This window comes from Myotis davidii, unplaced genomic scaffold (genome assembly GCF_000327345.1).
Source record: "Myotis davidii unplaced genomic scaffold, ASM32734v1 scaffold1464, whole genome shotgun sequence".
Classification (NCBI taxonomy): Eukaryota; Metazoa; Chordata; class Mammalia; order Chiroptera; family Vespertilionidae; genus Myotis; species Myotis davidii.
Genome location: NW_006295082.1, coordinates 179,065 through 188,400, shown reverse-complemented (window position 1 = coordinate 188,400; position 9,336 = coordinate 179,065). Strand labels below are relative to the sequence as shown.

General features: G+C 49.9%; 1 protein-coding gene across 2 annotated transcripts in view; it reads right to left on the bottom strand.

Moving 5' to 3' along the window:
• THNSL2 (threonine synthase like 2) overlaps nt 1-9,330 on the bottom strand; it is a 20,104-nt gene extending 10,774 nt beyond the window's left edge. The window contains exons 1-5 of one of the 2 annotated variants that reach the window (XM_006769689.2): nt 9,226-9,330; nt 5,640-5,874; nt 4,330-4,524; nt 3,780-3,932; nt 828-1,058 (exon numbers count right to left, since the gene is read on the bottom strand). In XM_006769689.2, the coding sequence (XP_006769752.1) occupies nt 828-1,058; nt 3,780-3,932; nt 4,330-4,524; nt 5,640-5,862 (802 nt within the window). In that variant the 5' untranslated portion in view covers nt 5,863-5,874; nt 9,226-9,330. The remainder of the gene's footprint in view (nt 1-827; nt 1,059-3,779; nt 3,933-4,329; nt 4,525-5,639; nt 5,875-9,225) is intronic. The other variant, XM_015567785.1, reaches the window with a different exon arrangement.
• Between the last annotated feature and the right edge of the window lie 6 nt (nt 9,331-9,336).

Below are 9,336 nucleotides of genomic sequence, written 5' to 3'. Positions count from 1 at the left end.
GCTACATAATCTTTACTCCCTGGAATGGAGATAAGAAATGCCCTAACCTTTGGAATAGAGATTGATAGGATTGGAATCAACTGGTATAAATACAGATGTAACAAGACAATAGGACACAGAACCTAGACAGAGAGCCTAGAGACAGAACCTGGCTATAGAACCTGGATAAAACATGGCAAGAGAACCTGACTAGAACCTGGTGACTGAACCTGGCTGGAGAAACTGGACCGAACCTGGCTAGAGAACCTAGCAAGAGAACATGGACACAGAACTTGGCTGGAGATTGTGGCTAGAGATCCTGGCAAGGCTACTGATCAACTGAATGCTGTCTCCGTGTCATTCCTTCTTCGCCGACTCTGTCCACACCTTTGGGGACCCCTGGACCTGCTGGGGTTGGACCCCAGCAATCGGCCAGAACCCTCCCTGCCCCACAGCAATTCCAGGGGGGCAGCCCAGTGCCAGTGGAGCTGCTTGCCCTACAGCAGGCAACACCAAGGCCAGAAGGAAAGCCCGCATTTCTGGAAGAGGGCACCACGAGCCAGTATGGTGGTTGAACCTTGATCTCATCTGCCCACACTCTGCCAAGTTTGGGCATCAGGTCAGGTGGCCAGAGGATGTCAGGATCAACCTATCACTCTTCCTCTGCAGCAAGTGCCGATGTTCCCCAGGGTGCTGGGGGAAGTGTTTTTGGAAGCTCCTTCTGCAGTTTCCCATCCCCTTCAGAGCCAGGACTCAATCTTTCTCAGGGCTGCAGGCAAAGGGCATTTGAAAGGGGTGGGGCCACAGATGATTTCTGCAAAGCCCATTTGCGCCCAGGGTCTCCTTACCTGCAAGGTTACCAGCAGCCCCTGTTGGCACAACCACTTCCACAGCAGGGAGCGGGTGCAAATCTAAAGATGGCACACACTGGAAGTAAGCAAAGAAGTGGTGAGCCATTTGCACGAGGACCCGGGACCAGTTGATTGAATTCAGACTCATCAGATTGTGCTTCTTGACAAAAGCCACATCAGCAAACACGGCCTTGATGGGTTCATCAAGCTCATCGCTGTTTCCCTCCACTGTTGGGAGAGGAGAGAGTAGCTGTCAAAAGCACAGAGCACCCCAGGCAGTCAGCACTGCCACAGGCCCTCCCAGGCTGAGCCTGCCAGCTGGGGCTTTGGCTCGGCCTTCATTTCTCTACTCTAATGTGCTTTGGCCTGGCTTTCTACACTCAAAATTAAGCTCCTCAAGGCTAGAAACCACGTCTCGTGTTCATGTGGTCATATTTCTGATGTTCCTACCATTATATAAACTAAGATATAAAATACCAACCTCAGGGATATTGGAAAAAGAATTCCCATTGGTATTCTGTGCCCACCTCCCCTAGGGGAAGAAGGAATGGATTATCAAGTAGTGAGATAGTGACAGGCTGATCCTCTATCAGGAGTTCAAAGGGGAAGAGTCACTGGCCCATGTGCCTGCCCTTCCTCCCTCATCTAATCACAGGTGGGTGTTCTCCTCTCTGCTCCTACTTAGTAGGTAAGCCGGCATGGGCAGGACTCCTCCTGCGATGGGTATGTACAGAGGTTAATTTATGGATGAATTATTGGGTGAATTTATGAATGAATTGGCTACTAGTCCAAGTTGCTTTCTCCAACCCAGTCAGGCCAATATTGATCTCGTATCTGAAACCTGGGTCTATTTCTCCATTGGATCCTAACATGAAGGACACTGGGAGAAGCGCCATGGCTTGCACTGAGGTTATTAGCCATCCTGCCTTCATCATTGCGCCACAGCAGTGAGGTCTGGGGATGCCTTAACCAGGTGCAAGATTTCAGGAAAAGATCCACTGCTTTTAAGAGCCAGTCACAGGAAGAGAGAGACTTGCTTACCTCAAGTAGTCATCAAAGGCCAGAAGAATGGGCCTTAAGATTGGGGAAAGCAGAACGGAGAATGCAAAGAACCTGGGTCCCTGAGAGTACTGCTTAGTCAATGAATCAACCAATCAGGAGACCACCCCCACTCTGGACTTCCAGTTACATCAGCTGGGAAACCTTGCTCAAGCTGGTCTGAGTTAGATTCCCTGTTTCTTCCAGGCAAAACCATCCCAAATAATATATAATCAGCTCAGGCTGATTACTCTTTGCTTAAGAAGGACCACATACATAATGTATATGGAAACTAATGACTTACAAAAGTGTCCAACACATAACAATCCAGGTGACCCACCCCTATTATGAGAAAATGAGTATTTACTGCTCCAGAACTACACACATTTTCCTGGAAACCAAATCAGCAAATTCTAGAAAAGCAAGGAAGAACTTGAACAGTGGTGTCTAGAAATGAAAACTAATTTAAAGTCTGATGCCTTATATTATGAAAGCGCAGAACATGTACATAACAGAAAGCCCCTTTGGCTCCAGCAGTAACACTTTCTGCCTCTCTTCTGCAATGAGCACCTTCTCTAAGTTACACCAGGAATGAAGCTTCCATGCACATCCTCAGGGCAAAGCCTTCCAGCATCTGTACAAAGTGAGGGGGAGCAGGTGGCAGGACAGAGTTACTAAAAGCTCTTCTCCTCTTTGCTTTGATTCTAGGAAAAGATGGTCCTAGTTCTACAACTAGCAATTTTGGTACTTGGGGTACAACAGGGACCCTTGAGAACCTGAATCTTGTGCAATAAAATCTTGCAATGACTGCAGGAAAATGCAGCTAAATATGGGCAATCACCAAGACTAATGTGTAAGATTTTGCCAGTATCTGCACTGGCTGAACCATGAACTTCTCGCTTAACTGTGGATGCACTTGTTAAAGAGAGTGCACAGGGGCTTTTTCCTTGCTCTTGAACAAATAGACAGAGGATAGTCACGCTACTCCCATGGGTAAGGTTTGTTTTCACTGTGCTTTTGCTTTTTAAAAACTTGGTGTTATATAAAGACATCCTTTGTGGGATTACGCCAGGAGGCCAGGCCAGCTGGAGAAGGAATGTCACATTTGCTGCTCTGCCAGGTAAGTGACCAAACCAAGCCAGGATGCCTAGACAGCTGGCCCAAGGCCGCAACACACAAAACCTCACCAAGACCCCCCACCATAGGCTACCTGGAATCTTGTGGGGTATGGGAGATGAAAATAAAAGCTCACCCCTCTCTTACTCCACAAAGATGAAACCTATTGAAACTAGAAGGCTTGATAGTAGAGGCCTGATATTAGATTTGTGTCTTTTTCAAAATGCTACAGTTTGTGATGTGGCTTCAGGACATCACCAGGGATGTGTGCAGCTGAGTGGCTGCCTACTTTAAATCCTCAGACCTGCTAACCAAGTGCATGGCTTAGTTATTTCCACACTATAAAGAGGGCATAAGCTATCAACTAGTAATGACACTTTTAAAATAATTATTTAACACGTTTTTGTCCTCTAAACTTCAGTGTCCCGGGGAAAAGAAAACCCCCGGCCACCTGCTTAGGGTACAGCTCTGGTTGCTGCACATACACATGGCCGCATGGCACTGGCGGGCTAAACTGCATGGAGGTGGTGTTCTTGCGGGTGTGATTTCAAACCTGCACTTCCTAGCCTGACTGTGAATGTTGCCTTATGCATCTGTCACCTCCAAAGGTTATGAGACTATAGCCAAGAACCTGCCCAGAGCTAAGCCAAATCATATTACCAACTTCAAAAGATGACTGATCAAGGAAGGGAGGGAGGGAGGAAGAGGAAGGATGGTCAGCTAGTCAACAACCAGCTTTGTTCCAACCCATCTCCCCAAACAGGCCACTGCCCTGGAGCCCGTCCCAGCACTCCCCTCCAAACACACGGACGTTCTCCTCCAGCACCGTGGTCATCTGCAGCTCCTGGATCTTTGTGCAGTGACCCTGGGGCAGGAGAACAATAATGCTCACGTTCTTTGCCCCTCGAACACTCTCAATGGCAGCACTCCCTGTGTCTCCAGAAGTTCCTGAATGGGAAGGGAAAGAATATCCCCTTTAGAACAAGGGAGACAAAAGAAGGGGAAATGCCCCTAAAGCACTGTTGCCAAATGAGGCAATATCTACCATCAATACTCGAAGGGTAGCAAGCCATGAACCACCAAGAGACCCACGGAGAGAATTCAAGGCCTCTGTGCACTTAAACCACATAATCTTATGCAGTCTATACCTTTAAAAATACCCTTCTGAGAAGGTTCCATAGCCTCCACCAGACCGTGAAAGGGAACTGTGGCATGAGGGAAGGTTGAGAACCCTGCTCTAGAAGACCCACGACACACGCCCTGAGAGGTATCAGAGGAGGACACATGGTGGGTGGACACCGGCAAACTGGGGCACTCGGGCTGCAGGGCTCACGCAGATGCGCACCTACAACCACAGTGACGTGCTTCCCCCTCTTCTGCAGGAAGTATTGCAGGAACTGGGCCGTGCAGCTCAGGGACAGGTCCTTAAACGCATATGTGGCTCCGTGCCACAGCTCCAGCACATTCAGCCCATCCCGCAGCCTGGAAAGATGGACCACTTCTCTGTGGCGGAACCTGCGGAAGGCCCGGTGGATCAGATCTGCAGGTACAGCAGGCAGAGGGCATTGTTATGTCTCCCTCCAGTTCTCTCTCAGTTTCTTTACACTTTTGAATTTGAAGTTTTTATCTCTGCTACAGGATAAAAAGAGCAGAAATTTTTATCCTAAACGATACCACACATGAATGTAATTGTGTAATTCTAGAGAAAGTCTGGAAAGACAGGCACCACACTGCTGACAAGTCCTCATAGGATCCCCCCAGAGAGCAGAGATGGTAGTGCAAGACTTTCCTTTTCTGTTTTATAAACATCTTCATCATTTGGATTTCTTGTGAATGTATTCCAATAGAACATTCAATTAAAGTTATGTGATAAACAAATCAATGCCTCATCTCTTCCCATTTTTCTTCCTAAAGACAGCACACTGTTTGCTGCATTATTAAATCACACTGGGAAACCAGAACCTTGGGAGGCTGTTCATACAAGCCCACCTGAGGCAAGGCCGTCTGAACACATCTGAGTTTCATTGGCAAACCGATCACCTGGGATCTTAAAATGCAGACTCTGGTTCGGCAGGTCTGAGGGAATCTGAGAATTGTAATATGCGCCCAGGCAATGTTATCGGCGCTGGTTGTCGAACCACCTTCTGAGTGGAACCTCTTCTGAACTCTCAACATGAAGTATGGATATCGTATACCTGGTCCACGGAACAGCAGCACTGGCATTATCTGGACACTGGATAGGAAGGCTCACCCAGACCTCCTGAACCAGAGTGTGCATTTCAATGAGCCCCTGAGGGGAATCCACAGCACTTTACAGTTTGAGACCAGCTGGTCCAAGACACACTGAGTCCCTTCTGGAAATAAAACCCCAAGCTGTGTGCCTTATGTGCAGGAAGGAAAATCTCAACATTCAAACTGTGAGTCTTGAAAAAGTGTTTTAAAAATAAACTAAAGGAAAAAAAATTCTCTGCAGATCATTTTGGCGGGTGGGAGGAGCTGGATATTTCCAATTCTGGAATTCCAAAGTCTGAAAGAAACATGACATTTTGGGAAATGTGACTAAAGATCTCCGAAGGATGAAGTGATAGATTTTCAGTTCTGTGGGGAGCTGGGCTGGCAGAGGTAGGAGAGTGGAAGTGGGATGAGGGTGCTCACCATTTAAGTCATCTCTTGGGATGAGCTCTGGGCCAATGAAAAGGGCACACATCTCCACGACCAGGCTTGGGTAGGAGAGCGCACTCCACTGACGTAGGGTCTCCCTGCTCAGCTGTGGGAGCTCCTCAGGCATGAAGAGGCCCCCATCAGGCGCATAGCCAGAGAAGAGGGCACCCTCAAAGTCGACGCGGGGGGCCATCCCCCTGGTGCTGACGTACCACATGACCCTGGAGGCCTGCAGAGGGGATAGTCCAGAAGCACCGGTCTTGTTCCCAGCATTCCTGAGCTGTGATGCACATACACATGGCCGCATGGCACTGGCAGGCTAAACTGCATGGAGGTGGTGCTCTTGGGGGTATGATTTCAAACCTGCACTTCCTAGCCTGACGGTGAATGTTGCCTTATGCATCTGTCACCTCCAACAGTTTATGAGACTGTAGCCAAGAACCTGCCCAGAGCTAAGCCAAATCATATTACCAACCTCAAAAGATGACTGATCAAGGAAGGGAGGGAGGGAGGAAGAAGAAGGATGAGCAAAGCTAAAGTGGACACTGTCCCCTCAGCTAGCTCCCAGATCACTAACTCATAGGGGAAAGTGTTCCAGGCCAGAATACTAGAGCCCTGCCCCAAGGCTCATGCCAGCTTCATCTGGGACTAAGCAAATCATGAACCCTCCCATCAAAATGAGGCAATTCCATGACTTACTAAGGGGGTACCAGAGCATAATGGGAAAGACAGCGTGGTCCTCACTGGTGAGGAAGAAGGCCGTGGGTGGGGAAAGATAATAGCAGTAAGAGTGACTGCCATTTGACATCCCTTTTGATAGGAGAGGACCACCACCCTTTCGAGAGATGTTTGTGCCCACTTCTGCTCAAAAATAACCACATTTAATGGTCATTTAGTAATGTTGCCTATAACCTAGTGGTTCTCAACTCTGATAGTTTGTTAGAATCAACTTGGGAGTCAAAAAATATACGTCTATGTGAGGCCCTACCTGGATTAATTCAACTAGAATCTTCAAATGAGAGGCTCCTTGTGTGAGGCTCAAATGCAGCCAGAGTTAAGAGTAGGGTGACTAACTCACTTCAGTCTTCCTGGGACTTTCCTGATTTTAAAACTGAAAGTCCTACATCCCAGGTAACCCCTAAGTACCAGGCAAATGAGGACAGCTGGTCGCCCTCGTTGAAACCAGTGACCCACCTCTCAGCCTAATCCGAGAAGAGTAGTTGGAAGTGCTGTCAGGCTGCCCTTAATACTCCGGCCACGGTCAACCACTCCGGGGTGAACTCAGAGGTCTCGGACGGGTGGGTGGGTGTCCAAAAGCACCTCAGGCCTCATTTTGGTCACACTCCCACATCAATTTGATTCCCAGGTGCCCAGGCAGGGGTTCCCCTCTAGAAGAAAGGGTACAAGCTAGCATTGGCCGGGAGGAACTCTGGTTTTTTAGATTGTGGATACAATACCTCTGAGCTCTGGGTGCATCCTATAAGGGCTGCTGTGTGCCACCCCCTTGACATGGCACCCAGCTCCAGGGAATCCAACTGATGTGGCAGTATGACCAAAGCGAGGCTGGAGGTACCCTTAGACACCTTCCCACCCACCCCAATCAGAGACCTCTAGTCCACACAGGGCCAGCTAGCTATGCCAAAGTATTAAGGGCAGCCCATCAGTACTTCCAGCTACTCTTCTCGGATTAGGCTGAGAGGTGGGGCACTGGTTTCAAATACAGATGCATCCAACTTATAGACAGAGACAAGTTCAATCATCCAAATCATGAATCATTTGAAAGTGAAAGTGGATACTACTAATAGTTATGCCAGGGCAATGGGTATAAGCACAACTGTCTCAGGCAAACTGGAGCATATGGTACAGGGAGGCATGTCAAGGATATGAAATCGGGGTAACTCCAAAAGGCAACTGCAGCAGGGAAGCAAAGCAGGCCCCATGTTTTACAAACAGAACCAGGGAAGGGACCTGGGACTAGCAGTGCCTTCAATAGGGGGAGGAGTTTCTGTAACAGTGGCAATGGTTAGAGTTACTGCAAACTGCCCAAGATCCTGGGGTGACAAGGGAGATCCTGCCTGGCCACAGGACCAGTCTGAAGGGCGCTGCCAAAGAAGCTGCCACAGGCAGAGGTCTGCCGGGGGGAGGGGGGACAAGCAGAGCTATAAGGACAGGCTACATCATGCCTGGCCACTGGGCTCTGCATTTCCTTTTCTTCTTTAAAAATATATTTTTATTGATTTCAGAGAGGAAGGGAGATGGAGAGAGAGATAGAAACATCAATGATGAGAATCACTGATCAGCTGCCCCTTGCATGCCCCACACCAGGGATCAACCCTGCAAACAGGTACATGCAGTGACTGTTCCCAGACCAGGAATTGAACTGTGACTTCCTGGTTCATTGGTCGACACTCAACCACTGAGCCACACAGGCTGGGCTGGGCTCTGCATTTTCTGAAGGATGTGGACAAATGCCCAGGAACAAAGGAGAGGGCCTGACAGCAGGCTCAGCACATGTCAGGGTTGGGAGCTGGCCTGATCAGCCTGGGGCAGACTCCTCTGTCCTGTGACCCCAAGGGCAGCACTCTCAGACCACACAGAGAAAATACATCATTAGGTCCAACGTCAGATAAACCAAACAGAGAAGCCCAGAAGTCGAAGGAGCTGCCACAGGGAGTGATAAAGTTGTGGAAGAAAATCAAACAATTCTGTCCCACCGGTGTATGGGCGCTCCAAGCACAGAGGTGGGGACTGGACTAAGGGGCCTCTGAAACACAAGATTTTATAATTGACTAGAGGCCCGATGCACAAAATTCATGCATGGCGGCGGGGGAGGGGAGGGTCCCCTCAGCCCAGCCTGTACCCTCTCCAATCCAGGACCCCTCGGGGGATATCCGATCCTTGGGATCGGACCTAAACGGGCAGTTGGACATCCCTCTCATAATCCTGGGTCCCCCTGTGGGAGCGCACTGACCACCAAGGGGTAGCTCCTGCGTTGAGCGTCTGTCCCCTAGTGGTCAGTGCACATCATAGTGCCCAGTCATTCTGGTCGTTCCGCCGCGATGGTTGCTTAGGCTTTTATATAGATAGATACTTGTGACTCTGATCTTATTCCAGAGTGGAGATGGGCAGATGAATACAAGGGAAACAGGCTGCCCTGGCTGGGGACCATTTGGGGAGAGGTTCCTCTGAGAGGTGGAGAGGTTTTTCAGAGAAGGGGTGGGGCAGAGCAGAGACATGGACTCGAGCAGCAGAACCCCTGGCCACTGGGCAGATCGCAGGCTGTGTCCCTGGGGTGGAGGCCCCTGCAGGTCACTGGCCTCCAGCTAGCCAGGCCCTGGGCCAAGAAGGCTCTGAAAGGTCTGCAGCCAGGGCTCCACTGCCAGCTCGGAGCCACCGCGGAAACCCTGCAGAGGGAGCGCAGCGTGGGAAACGCGCAACCTCCGGGCTTCCAACAAGTTGCAGCGCAAGAACCAGAGGTTAGTTACAGAAAGAGGCGGGCGCGACGCCGTCTCACTTAAGCTGGGGTTGAAAGAAACTTCAAGAAGTTCATTCAAGAGCCCAGAAATGCCGACAAACCCACATTCGGGGGAAGGTGCTCCCTCCGCAGGGAGGGGACGCGAGGAGGGGACGGCCGGAGGGGAACGAGGCCGCAGGGTGCCGGCTCCTGGCGGGGTGTTGCGGGCACCGCCCC